Raw genomic sequence first — 14,283 nt, 5'->3', positions numbered from 1 at the left:
CCCCATTCTGTTAGGGAGGGTAAACAGAGTCGAGTGTGGAGCTTATTTCCTGCTGGAATAACTGAAGATCAGTATCCCATTCACTCATTTTTAGACATGCTGAGCTCCAGATGGCTTCAGGACATCCAGGTGGACACCAGGAGGATTTTGAAGCTCAGAAGAAAGGTTTATGCCAGAAATAAAGATTGGGAGACATCAGCACATGCAGCTGAAGTCCCAGAGTAGGTGAGCTCACATGGAAAAGAAAAAGATCCAAATACACACGTAGAATTTTTTTCTTGGCTTATGAGAAGTTTGCTTGATAGAGTTTAAGTTCTAAATCAATCTTTTTTTTTTTTTTACCACTCTACTCCAGTGGCTAGCAAAGTGACTGACAACTAAATATTTTAAATAATTCAATAATTATTTGGAGGGACGTTTACTTCCTTAAGTTCTGGGTTATTAAAATGATCTCATAGATCTGCAACCATGGTTAATGTGGATTTAGCTCATCTAGCATGAAGTGACCAAAGATAAAACTCATTTGTATGTTAATTTCCACCTAATTTAAAAAATTTATCTTTTTATCAAGTGTCCTTGGCCTGCTTTAGAGAAGTGGTGTTAGTAGGTGAGGTACAAACCTACTTAAAAATGGGGGCTTTTGTAAGCTTTGTCTGTCTGTCTGTTTTGGCAATTCCTTGCCCAGAGCCTGGGACACAGCCTGCCCTGTCACCTCTGCCTCCCACATCCTTCTAACTGGCTTGCCCCTTTCTCTTTCTTCCACACAGCTGGCGTGCTAACATCGAGGGCTGCTGCAGTCACTTATCATGCTGGTTCTGTTGGCCCTTCTTTCTACATCAATAGGGAAGCCGGGCAGTGTTAGCTCCAGAACTTACTGGGAGAATGGGAGAGCATCAACCTATCTGATCTGAGGAGGAGAGACAAAGAGGTGAAATGCATTTGCAGAGTATCCCAAAGGAAAAAAGTAACTTCATGTATCCATATGACAGCGGGGAGCATCATGCATGATTCCCACCTCCCGCCCTGCTGCATGCATTTCCACCCCAGCCAGGCCCAAGCTTACTCACATCTCTGCCTGAGAAGGCCAGGGCCTATGGCTTTAGGAATTTCAAAAAACATTCTAGTTTCTTATCTTGCATGCCATTCTGCTGCAATATCCCGACACATACCTGCTATTATATCATTCCGTTTCATTAGTTTCATTGCACTTATCAGCATCCAAATTTCATATATTTCTTAACTTGATTACTCTGTCCTTCCTCATTTGACCAGAAAGTCCAGAAGGGCAGATTCCATGTCTGGTTTTACTCATCAACGGTAAAGCTCCATTTATATATTTTAATTTTCAAAATTCAAGTAAGACCAGAATCTTATATCATGAATTTTCATAGTAAGAACTATTTTTTTACCCATTCTTTAAAGAATCACAAAATCATAGTCTTTGTACAGAGTTATTTTAATAAGATATTCTTTCTATATTCTATCAGTCAAGATAAAAAATATGATGATGTACTACAGCGTCACTTAACATTTCTCACTTTCCTCCTGTCCCATTTGGCCATCTTACTTTTATATTTTATACTATCTCAAATCACAGCATCATTATATCTGACCCATATAATACATTAGAAAACTGGGTAAGGGCGCCTGGGTGGCTCAGTTGGTTGAGCGTCCAACTTCGGCTCAGGTCATGATATCACGGTTCGTGGGTTTGAGCCCCGCATCGGGCTCTGTGCTGACAGCTCGGAGCCTGGAGCCTGCTTCGGATTCTGTGTCTCCCTCTCTCTGACCCTCCCCCTGTTCATGCTCTGTCTCTGTCTCAAAAATGAATAAATATTAAAAAAAAAAAAAAACTTATTTAAAAAAAAAGAAAACTGGGTAAGATCAAAGACCCAACCAATGACTGAGAAACGCTGAGTTGCAGTATTATCTTATTGTTACAAATAAGATACTTTGCAAATGGGATAGTTTTTGCCTACAAGCTCCAATATAAATACAAGCAAAATAGTACCCGGAAATCCAAGGACCAGAAAGTGAATAAAGATGAGTACTACAGGATCCTCAGCTCTCCAGAAACACTGGGTTGAGTATCTGACTCCATCATTTACTCTATTATTTGGTATTCTCTGCTGATGATAAAGGCCACATTTATGATTTATTTACCACTGTCTTTTAATCCCACTTCTGCCACATACATTCTCTTTCAGCAAAGGGGCTTGATGATGGCCAAGGAGTTTTTCAGGCCAGAATGACTTGTGCTGTTAAACTGTCACTTACCCTTTTAGACTTTAAACTGCTGTTGCAAACATAAACATAGCCCTTGCTTATAACATGACTGTTTATACTTCTGGAATCTTTTGTTTTCCATCTCAATTTAAAATTGGGATTTTATTATGTCCCAGAGAAAATTTTCTTTCAGAAAAACAGATATAAAATCTGCATTAGAAAGGCAGAAACTGGAGAATTTGTGCTTTCTTCTTATCTCCCAGATTTGGCAGTTTTTGCTGGAGAAATCCAAATATGAAAATAATGCACAAATGTTAGAAGAAGTAAAACAAAACAGACCGTGGACCAGGTCCGGGTACCATGCTTGGTGTAGTGGGAAACATGTAAGTAGAAGATTGAGTCCTTGCCCTAGAGTATTCACATTCTATTGGCTCTTCCTCCAAAATACATCCACAATCCACTCTTCCCCGCCTCCATTGCACACCTCATTACCCTGGTTGAAGGCCCTATAATCTTTCAGCTGACATGCAGTGATAGCCTTCTGATTGCTGTTCCATAAACCTGCCAAGGGCATTCCCACCTCAAGGCCTTATACTTGCTTTTCCCTCCATCTAGAATGCTCTTCCCATATATACACAGAGCTCAATTCCTTCAGGTTTGTGTTCAAATGTCATCGTATCAAAGAGGCCAACCCTGACACTGTATATAAAATAACCCCATCTCTCCTATCCACAACCCTTCTTTATTTCTCTTCATAGCATTTATCATTATCTTACATGGCACATATTTATTATTAGTTTCAGCTACTCGAATCTAAGCTTCTTGAGAGCCCAGATGTTTGACTATCCTGTTCACTGCGGTATCCTCTGTGTCCAGAATGGACAGTGCCTGGCACACAATAGGTATTCAATAAATATTTGTTCGATGACATTTAACTGGTAATTATTCAAGTTAAGTAATGATACAGGGGAACAGCAAATTAGTATTTCAAGACAGTTCATAGTTAATTGCTAATTGAATAGCATAGGCCAGTAATACCCAAAGGTAATACATATCTCCATCACTTGGAGAGGTTTTCCAAAATACACATACACAGACCTCACCACAACTGATTCACCAAATCGCTCTAGGTGGAAATCTGAGCATATGTATTTTATTTTATTTTTAATTTTTTTTAATGTTTATTTATTTCTGAGACAGAGGGAGACAGAGCATGAGTAGGGGAGGGGCAGAAAGAGAGGGAGACACAGAATCAGAAGCAGGCACCAGGCTCCGAGCTGTCAGCACAGAGCCCGACGCGGGGCTCGAACTCACCGCGAGATCGTTACGTGGGCTGAAGTCAGACACCCAACCGACTGAGCCACCCAGGTGCCCCTGAGTGTATGTATTTTAAACAGCTTCTTAGAATGATTCTATTTTGCTTTTATTGTGGTACACTATATATTACATAAAATTTGCCATTTTAACCATTTCCAGGTGATTCTCTATTTTGTACCTATCTAAAACTCCTGGTGTAGTATTATGTCAGTTCAGTAGCAGGAGAACAGGTGAAAGGGAGGATCTTAGAGCATGAGCTTTGGAGGTGAATAAGGTTCACCACTCATTAGCTGTGACACTGGGCAAGTTACTTAACTCAAGGTTTCCACACCCACAAAATGAAGATAATCTCTATACTCTCTCTTTCCCAATATCCACTCCAGACTGTTTCAAGCAAAGCTAAAATGAAATCAAGTATATAAAATATATATAAAAAAAAATATATATATGTATGTATGTATATATATATGTATGTATATATATATAATATAAAATAAAGTATCTATTTGGTGCACACAATAGGCATTAAACTAGAACTTACTAGAATTACTTTCACTGAAACAGGAAAACAGTTTCATATGGGCAGAAACACAGAAAGTATGTGGAATCCTGGCATAAGTGGCTAGAACAATGAAACTTCTACTGATAGGCCAGGTGAGAAAGAAACTTGACAGGAGTTCCATAGACATGACCATAGTAGAACAGAGGTTTTCAAACTTGATCATGCTTCCAAATCACCTAGAGGGCTTATTGAACACAGATTGCTGGGTCTACTCCCAGACCTTTTGATTCAGTAATTCTGGAGTGGGGCTTGTTAATGTGCATTTCTCATAAGTTCCCAAGTGATGCATAGGCTGCTGGTTTTTTGGTCAAAGGGTAGAAAATTTCAGTTCAACAAGACGAAGAAGTCCTAGAGATCTGCACGGCATACAGCCTATCGTTAATATTACTGTGTTGTACGCTTAAAATTTGCTGAGGATAGGTTTTATATTCAGTGGTCATATCACAAAAAAATAATAACAAGAGCATGGGAGGAAACTTTTAGAGGAAATAGATAGGTTTATGACGTATGGTAATGATTTCATGGGCATACACTTATCTCTAAACTCATCAAGTTGCATACACTGAATATGTACAGCTTTTTGTAAGTCAACCATACAATAAGGTCTTAAAAAGCCAATGAATTAAAGCAAGTATACCCAAACAAAACCTGTGAGATTAATTCCTGCAATATAATTTTTTTAAATCAAAAAACTAAAATGGTTCGCTTTTCAAAAAACTATATCCAATAATATGTTCATGGTTTTTAGAACATGAAAATTAAACAAAAGTCAACTATTACATAATAATACAAGAAAAATTTCATGCCCCTGGTATCTTAATGACAAATTCAATCCTGAAAATAGATTCAGAGTTAATTCTTGGAATACTCATTGTTTTGAAAGCTAAAATCTAGATAAAAACAAAATGTGGTGGTTTTAAAAGAACAAGTGTAGCCCATAACTTCTGAGGCATAAATGACAAAAAAGAATACTCACAGGTATGGAGGCATTCTGTCACTGTGGTTGGCTTGATCAGGTACCCTTTACAGATGTAGCAGGTGATATAAGGATTGAAATCTTTCACCAAGTGTTTCCTTTGGGTAGCCATTCGTGGTTAGCTAGGACTGGCTTTAGTAGTTCAGGCAAAGAGGGGTAGTAAGCGGATGAAGTCTGATCCCAGGAGCCGGCGTGGAGTTCCCAACTGGATGTCCTGAGGCATGAGAACTAACATCCAGATTTATCATGAGATCGCTGGTCATCACTCCTTTTGGTGGTTCTGCTTTCCCATCTCTGTTTCCACAGTAATTTTAAAAAGATAAGAGAAAAAGAGTGTCAAATTCCTCATACGGTATTAATAACATATTAGCAGCAAGTGTTATATGCTCCAAATTGGGTGTATGGGTGAACAGAACACTTCATTCACTGTCACATTAATTTGTAAACCTGCTATGGTGTCATTCAGGAAAATGACAAATTCATCCAATCCTGGAGCCTTAACTCTCAATTCTACACGTGACACCCAAAGCGGTTAACTCCAGTTTTGATATCTTTACCTCTTCAGTAATGCAGTTTAACTACCTGCTTGACTTCTCTATTAGGAGTCCTTTCTAATACGAGTTACAAGATTCAAAATTGAAATCATTATCCTATCAAAATGCTTCCCATTTCCATTTTGTACCCTGCATCCAGTCAGTGAAATCAAGTTGATGTCCTTTTCTGTTCCATCCATAGCCACCCTATTTGAATAGTACCTCTCCACCTGCAGTCCATCTTACATTCTACCAGATTTATTTTATTCTATCACATTCGGGTCCTCTTTTCAAAGATTGTCAGTGTTCCCTCTTTACAAACAGACAGACATTTAAATTCCTTAGCTTTCCATACAAGACCTTCACAGGCTGACCTCAGCATACCCTTCAACACTTTTCTTCAGGCAAAGTGAAAGGATCTCTCATAGTCCATTTTGCAGGCTCTATATACCCACTGTCCAACAAGCCCTTCCTCTCCTCTAAATCCTACCTGTATCCTTGGAAACCCTTCTCCAAAGTTATGCTCAGTGTACTCTCTTCTCGGGTTTAACCCTTACTACTCTCCTATTACATCTTTCTTTTAATTTAATTTATAGTTCCATTCATTCTTTATCTCCTCTATTAGACTGCAAATTCTTTGATAGAAACTGGTCACATTTAGTAAATGTATAACTTGGGCAATGTTATTTATCCTCTCTAAATCTCAGTTTTTAAACTATTAATGAAAAGAGTGCGCGCGCCCTAGAGTGGTAAGGATTAAATAAGACCATATACATAAAGCTAGCACACAATAAGAACTGAACGTCATTAACTTTTTTTCCAGAAATGTTTAGCACAGTTGGCTGGTCCGTGGAGTTGCTGGAAAAAAAAGTTTTAAAGGTTTCTTACAAACAAATGTGTTCTAGGAGAAAACAGCATGAAGGAAGGTACTGATTTCCTAAGTTAATCCTATAAACAGGAACTTTTCTCCTATCTTAGCGGTTAACTCACAGGTGAGTATAAAGCAATGGGAGAGGTAAAAGGCATCATTCCATTGACACATCGCCATTAAGAATGTGCAGTTACAGGTTCTGGGGGTGTCATCCTAACCGCTCAGGAGAACTGTGTCGAGGGTGTAACACAAAGGGAGAATAAATAACAGCCGGCCGGGGCGGGGGGGGGCGGGGGGCGGGTCTGGTCTGCGGCCCTTTATGACCTTCCGCAAGGCATTTAATATCCGTGCCTGGGTTTCGGCTTCTCCTGTACTCATTGGGACTAAGGGCCTTGCCTTGTCCACAGGTTTGCCAGGAAGCTCCAAAGTTAAGAGAAAGTCTTCTGAAAGAGGAAATGCACGGTCCCGATCTCATACCACCCGAGCCACAGAGTCCTGTCACCACGACGGTTAAAGGAAGCAAGTATTTGCAGTGACGGGGAGGAAGGGAACTTTTCCGCGTCCTCCGGCGGGACCCGGCAGCACGGCCCGGGGCGGTCCAAGCACAAGTCCGCCCCGCCCGCCTGGCAGGTGCGCGGGCCCGGGCCCGGAGGACGCGCCGCTCGGGCCGGGCCGGGGCTGCGCCGGGGAAGACGCGCCGCCTCTCCCGGGGCCGAGCGCCGGCAGCTCGCCGCCCTCTCCGCGCCCGAGGCCAGGACGCGGCCCCGAAGCCCCCAGACCCTGGCCGGACACCCCAACCCCGGCTGCGAGAGACTCCCGGCTCCAGGCGAGGCCGGCCGCGGCAGGTGCCTGGAGGTGCCGCTCCCGCCCCGGGCGCAAACTTGGGCAGGGAGCGCGGGGGCGGCCGGGGCCCCTCGGCCGCTCTCAAGCCCGCCCAGTACCTACCCCGCGGCCGCCGCCGCCGCCGCCGCTCCTCGCCCGCCAGCGCGCCGGCCTCAGAGGGAAGGAAAGTGAAAGAGAAACAGCGCCCGCCGCGGCCTGGCCGGTCCCCGCGCCCCGTCCGCCCTCCCCCTGCAGGCGGGAGCGCGCCGGCTCCGCGGGGCCACTCGGCTCGGGCCCGATAGGGCGCGGCGGGCCTCGGGGCCCAGAGCCGGTGCCGCCTCCAAGGGCAACTCCACCCCCTTCCAACCGCCGGCGCCGCCGGCCGGCCACGCCCCCGGCCACGCCCCCGGCGCCACGCCCGCAGGCCACGCCCGCCTGCCCGCGCTCCTCGCAGGTGCTGCGGCCTGCCGCCCGCCCTGGCCTCCTTGGCTTCAGTGCGACTCGCAGCCTTGGCCAAATTTCATCTCGGTTCTTCTTCTCGCCACCCCTCCCGGTTGTTTTCATCATAACAATGTCTGGTACATTTTCCCTGGTGCGTTTAAAAGCAACGGTCAGTGCTGATAATGAGTCACCCTGTGAAACTGTCTACTCAACTGCGTCTTCCCCAAGCCAGTCCCACCTGCGCAGCAGTGGGGACGAAGACATTCCTTGATTTACACCTTATGTAAAAATCACTAACGAACTTACTACTCTGGGGTGGGGATCGTGGACAAGTGAGCAAGGAGCGCGGTGGGGGCGGGGGTATTAGCAGAAAGGTAAAGAGTTACTACTATTTTCAAGGTTCAAAACAAACAAAAACCCCAGTTCTCTTCGTAGTGGCTTTGAGACCTGCAAGAGACCACTTACTGCAAAAATGTATTCAAAACCATGCATTAAAGGATTCCTTAAAGTCATTCAATCCTATTCTACTGCATTCCAAAAATTTAACAAATTTCTTCTACAACCACTCGTTTGCTAAACATTAAATTAGACCTGGTTCTTTGCTTCTTAGAAGACTGCAACCCAGTAATCCTACGGTGGCAGGCAAATCCGTGTGGTCTCCACCAGTAAAACAAAAGTCAAAGCGAACATCCCAAAGGTAATCAGCAAAAGGTGGCTTCAATTTGTGCATAAGAGGGAAAGGTGTTGCAATTACATCATCTTTGCTTCTGCAGAAGTGAGAGCAGTGGGGCTAGGGAACTGACAGTTGGGGAGGGGCGATTAATGCAAAGTTATTTGTTTGATCTCCTGTTGACAGGACTAACCTTCCTTATCACCAGAGGGACAGACTGTGGAAATGGTTCTAGTGGCCAACAAACCCAACAACCACCGGTCCAGCAACCATACAGGTGTTCAAAGATCTATTTCAAATGTGAATACACCATCACCAAACAAGTAGACAAAGACAGCTTTTAAAAATATCCAATTTGTCATAAAACTTATGTAGAGTGGACATAACATTTAAAAAATACCACTGTTAATATTACAGCAGGAGCAATACATTTTCTCAAACAGCTTTCAATGACATTTTTATCATCCTTACAAGAACCTAAAATATATATGCCAATTTCCATGCTAGGATCAACTTCAATAAGTCACAGCAATCACAATGGGCACATTGGTCAAATGACTTTAGAGCGGAAGGATTACTTTCAAATCTTTCATCTTAGAGACAAAACAGATGAATATGTGAAAAGTCGCCCTATTTCAAGTGCATGTAAAACATGTAATGGAAAATGTATATACACACACACACATACACACATATATGTATATGCACTTGTATATGTATGCATATGTATATGTATACATATATGTGTACATATATGTGTGTGTATACACATATATGTGTATATGTGTGTGTGTGTATGTGTGTGTGTGTATACACACACACACATACACACATACACACACACACATACCACTTACTGAAGGTCCAGGGGGGCTTAAATGTGACTGGTGGTCAATAGTAAGTGGGGTTAATCAGCATTCCCTGAGGAAATGAGCTTGAGGATGGATATTAGAAAGGCTTCTATTAGCAATGGAAGAGGGATGATGAACATGCTAGAGCAGTATTTGAACACGGATGTAGAGGTGGCATTGCCACAATCAGAACTACAAATGGTGGGCTTGGGGGTAACAAAGAATTACAACCTTGGTAAGGAAATCTGTGCCTTGTGTACCCAGAGGTAGCACACGATGTAGTAAAATGCTTGGTGGTGCCTCCTTTCCCTTCTTCAGCAACCACCCACCTTTCCCAGTCCAAGAAAAAAAAAATGCACATATGAAAAAAATAAGAAAAAAACCTCAAACATTTGTCTGGTTAAAAAAATTAGTATCAAAAGAAATGGTAAGAGAGAATGTTACAAAGAGACAAGTTTCCTGACCTACGTGTAGGTTCTGAGCATCTAAACATAGGACTTTCAGTGGCTGTTTCCTTTTCTTCCCTGGGAATACTTGCCAGTAACTTACCTCTTAGTTCTTTGGTTCTGACATGGGGTTGGAACAAACCACAGAAGCTTCCATGTGAGCAGGTGCTCTGATAACAAATCTCAAGTACCAGTGAGACCCTCAAATAAACAAAGGCCTGGAAGCAATTGGATATACAGGACTGGGGGGGGGAAAGGCAGATAAAAGAATCATCGCTGAGAGTCCCCTTATCACTAATCTACTTCAGCTTTCTCATTTTACAAACGTAGAAACCAAGATCCTGGGAAGTGGCAAGTTCGTAATCACAGACCTGCTTTTGGTAAAGCCAACACCTAAACAAAGGTACCGGTTCCATATCATTTACATCTCTCAAAGGGAATTTCCTAAGTCCAGGATTTTAGGGGAGGTTTGGTAAGAAACAAATGAGCTTACAAGAAAATAAGGAACAAAGGGAGAGAAGAATGGATGAAGGGAGAGAGGGGAATTACTGCCGATATGGCATGCAGGAGGAACTGCCACTGGTGATCTCCTATCAAAGAAGCATCATCCCAAAGCAATGACTTGCTTCATTTCATCATTGATCCAGACTCTTCCGGGGAACCACAGATGGCTCCTGATAACTCTTGGAACTATTTGGAGGTACCTGTATATCTGACAAATGTTTTCATTACTTTATATTTTATGTCTAGATTTTTATTTCAGTCAAGGCCCGGTAATGGATAAGTAATTCTATACTGAAAAGTTCACATTCTGTCCTTGGCTAATAAATATATTATCAATGATCTGACGTTTAATAGCATAATGTTTAAAAATCGGGTTAGAACTTTATTTACATTTCCCCTGGGATATTAAATAAGATGGCTTTTTCATTATTGTAAATTATTTTATCTACCTAAGTATGCTATTTAATCGTTTTATACAGAATATCTCTAACATAAAACTATCCTCTGTAATCTAAAAGTCTTCCTACAGAGATTTTAGGAAATATTCAAATTGAATGTCCCCTTGGGACATTTAAAATAAAATAAATAATAAATAAAAATAATAAATAAAAATAAAATAAAATAAAATAAATGGGACATATAAAATAAAATGTATTTATTTTATAACCATGGATATTACAGCTCAAAATCTATGATTACCTAAAATCAGTGACAGTGGAATGAGAGGGGAACAGAACTGAAGGACTTCCAATCCCCCTCAACCACGTCTCTTTTCCTGTTAATGCAGCCCTCCCTTATGATCAATAATTGTCAAGGACTCTCTCTACTAAATGCCTTTGAATCCTTCCACTTACCCTGGTTGAGATTACTACCATGTCTACCTTCCATCACTTCAACGAACTCTTAGAAAGCTATGGCTCTCATCTGTCAAACCCTTCTCCACAGCATAACCAGAGGACTCTCTAACTACAAATTGGATCGTGTTGCTCCCCAGTTAAAAAAAACAAAGAAAAAACACAACTCTGTTCTTAGGCTAACCACCCAAACACTTAATAAACCCATCCCAGATTCCCATTCCTTCTACAGCCTCTCCCTTGAAGTCTAGGCTGTAGCCCTAATGAACATTTTTACCTTTGAACTACAGAGGTGGGTCTCCTTTCTTTCAAATGAGCATCCTGTCCCAGTTCCCTCACCCCTCCCCACTCTTGCTAAATCTGGTCAGCCCTTGTTTATCCTTTATCGGGAAATCTCAAAGGCCACTTTGAGGTTTATCGGGAAATCTCAAAGGCCACTTTCCAAGACACCCTGAAGGTGCTGAAGAACTTCCATGATATACATACACCGCGTACCTACATGACAACTCAGCTTATTCTCTCAAGTCTCATAGCACACTGTCTTGGGTTACCTGGTTGACATGGCTGAGCCCCCTTCTGGATCCATTGCTCGACTGTGCTTCACTAGCACTATGGATGGCAAATGGTAAGCATTCAAATAAACACTGACTGAAAGCTGAATATTTGTAGGCACTTTAAGACCTATTCTGTGTACTCTTTCTCTGGTTTCTTCCTGGAGGGACCTTTCCAAAGATATGTTAGGCATAATCCCTGCCATCTAGGACTACTAAATGAATCACAACAGGCAACAGAGACTTATCCACAAGAAACAAGTAGGGAGCAATACACCAAATTTACTAATAAGGTGTTAAATGACAAAAACTCCAGCTGAAAGAGGCACTGCTATTGGAGGTCAAGAAACTAGTCCTACATGCTTATGACTCTACCAGCAATAAATACAGCAAGGCAAAATACCAAAAGCTATGGATATGAAAAATAAATGAGAAAGCCAGGGGAAAAAAGGGAAATTAAGTCAGTATGCTAAAAGTGAGTACAAATAAATAGCATTAGGTATAGGGACAAGATTAGTCTGTGAAACACAGTGCAACTAGCTAAATATTTTAAAGTGCCTTAAATACACTATGCTAAAGAGACAGACCGACACAACTTGTTTTTTTCCTCTTTTGAGAGGCAGAAAAAACTAGCTGTATTTTCTTTACTGCGATTTCAACAGTTGGCTAGAGCAAGTTCCATTTATACTGGAAGAACAGAGATGTAGCTAAAATAGGTACAGACTATAAGGAAAAGCTGCATTTACTCCAATCATCAGGGCTATGGATATTTTAAAACATCATGACAAAACCACAACTGTTATTTTGGGAGGTCAGATTAAATCCCTGAGGATTATAAATGGACAAGTGACTGACATGCAGAAACTAAGAATATTCCATCAAATCTGAATGTAGATGATTCTAAGTTAGGAATGATTATAGAAAAGTTAGAAAAAAAGCCCTACCAAAAAAAGATATGAAATTCAAATGGGGCAAATGCAATATGAAAATTTAGTGATATAAACACTCAAATACCAGAGGAGACTAGGCACATGATTTGAAAAAGTCCTTATTTTACAGGTAGCTGTGGTTGGGAGGAAGGGACACTAGACCTAATAAGAGACCTTGATTTTCGGTCAGGGCAAGTCACTTAACTTCCCTTGGCTTCATTTTCCTCCTATAAAAACTAAGATTAATATTATCATCTTAATCACTGGTCTACAGGGAAGATTTTCTTCATATACTTCTGTGTTATTATAATGAGCATATAGAAGATTAAATGAGATGGTAAGTGAGAAATGTTTTTTAAATTATAAACCATAAAGGACTATAAACATGAAAGGTATAAGTGGTAATCTTGTGGGCCACCAGCACTGAACAGTACCTAGTAATCTTGTCCCACCCAGCAGAGGTCCTGATGCTGAGATATATCCAAAGAATGTTTGTAGGATGAATGAGACACTTCAGGCAAAGCAACGGATCTAGGACACAGCATAAAGTAAGGCACGCAATGGCCACAAAGTATTCCTTCCTCTGAACTCAGTATTTCTCCCACCCAATGTTTAAAAACAAGACGGGAAACCCTAAATATTTCACACTAAGCAATTTAGTGACATACAAAGAAAACTAAATCCCCAAATGTTTAATAATTTGGTATAGTCGAACATCTCAGAGGTATGTGTTAAATCTTTATTCACTCCCCTCAAATGAAGGGGTAGCAGAAATTTAAGGTTTTCCACTAAAATGCAAAATATCCGGGGGGAGGGGGTCACAGTTAGGCTCTTATGAGCCACCTCTTAAGCTATGGGTTCCCAGCTCACCAGGATTAGTAGAAGGGAGAAAGGCCATAGGAAGGGAGAAAGGCCAGGGAAGGACAGGAGGCTTTAGTTATTACTTAACACTTTAGCAGGATATTAACTGTAACACTTTGCTGGCTGGGAGGTGGGGGAACCAGTAGGAGGAAGGAAAGCCTAACTGCAAGAGGAGGAAAGCAAACCGCCAAAAACAACCTTCTCTCTTGTACTTCACACAATTCTGTCTTGGATCAAAAACAAAAACAAAAACAAAAACACTCTTGAAAACAAAGGCAAATTGGTATGTTCACAATGTCTTCAACTATTCAGAATTAATGACTAAGATGCTGATTACTTTGTGTTCAGGTGTGCAGGAAGATAAGAGAACATTGGCCTAAATTAAAGCAAGGGGACATTAGCTATAAGACAGATATTCTTAATTCTTTACCTTCCGGGTGATAAACCCCACAAACAGTCTCAGAAGCCATGATAACTTGTGATAGTTCAAGAAGAAAGAAATGATACATTTGTCTTCAATGGTTTCTTAATTTCTGTCTGTTGAAATGACTGGAAAAGCTTCTACCAGTTACCAAAACTTCCTGATATCTTCTTGATGAGAAGCTGAAAAAAGCACCAGCATCTAAGCATCTTAGACTAGATGATGAAGGAGAATGCAAGATGGTTCACAGCAAAGTGGTTAACAGCATAAGCTCCGTGAGAGCAAGGCTTTTTGTCATGACTGCTGTAGCCCTTGAATCAAGTCTAACACATAACAGGCTCTCCTTAAAGATTTGTTGAATGAATGAATGGACAAATGAACAAGCAAATAAGTGAAATCTGACTTTGCACTCAAGAGTGCCAGTGTTCAAATTTTGGCACAGTCTCTT

At 41.4% G+C, this 14,283-nt stretch overlaps 1 protein-coding gene across 8 annotated transcripts in view; it reads right to left on the bottom strand.

Annotated features, from left to right (window-relative positions):
* PCGF5 (polycomb group ring finger 5) overlaps window positions 1–14,283 on the bottom strand; it is a 123,587-nt gene that overhangs the window by 64,681 nt on the left and 44,623 nt on the right. For 3 of the 8 annotated variants that reach the window (XR_006194744.1, XM_042909005.1, XM_042909007.1), the window contains exons 1-2: window positions 7,431–7,656; window positions 5,082–5,375 (exon numbers count right to left, since the gene is read on the bottom strand). Coding sequence is in view for 7 of the 8 variants with exons in the window: in XM_042909005.1 (XP_042764939.1) it covers window positions 5,082–5,193 (112 nt within the window). In the remaining variant the exon portion in view is untranslated. Of the gene's footprint in view, window positions 1–5,081; window positions 5,376–6,604; window positions 6,676–7,430; window positions 7,661–14,283 lie in introns of those variants that run through there. The other 5 variants (XM_042909004.1, XM_042909006.1, XM_042909001.1 and 2 more) reach the window with 4 other exon arrangements.

Source organism: Panthera leo, chromosome D2 (assembly GCF_018350215.1).
Source record: "Panthera leo isolate Ple1 chromosome D2, P.leo_Ple1_pat1.1, whole genome shotgun sequence".
Lineage (NCBI taxonomy): Eukaryota > Metazoa > Chordata > Mammalia > Carnivora > Felidae > Panthera > Panthera leo.
This window is presented reverse-complemented; position numbering and strand designations above follow the sequence as displayed.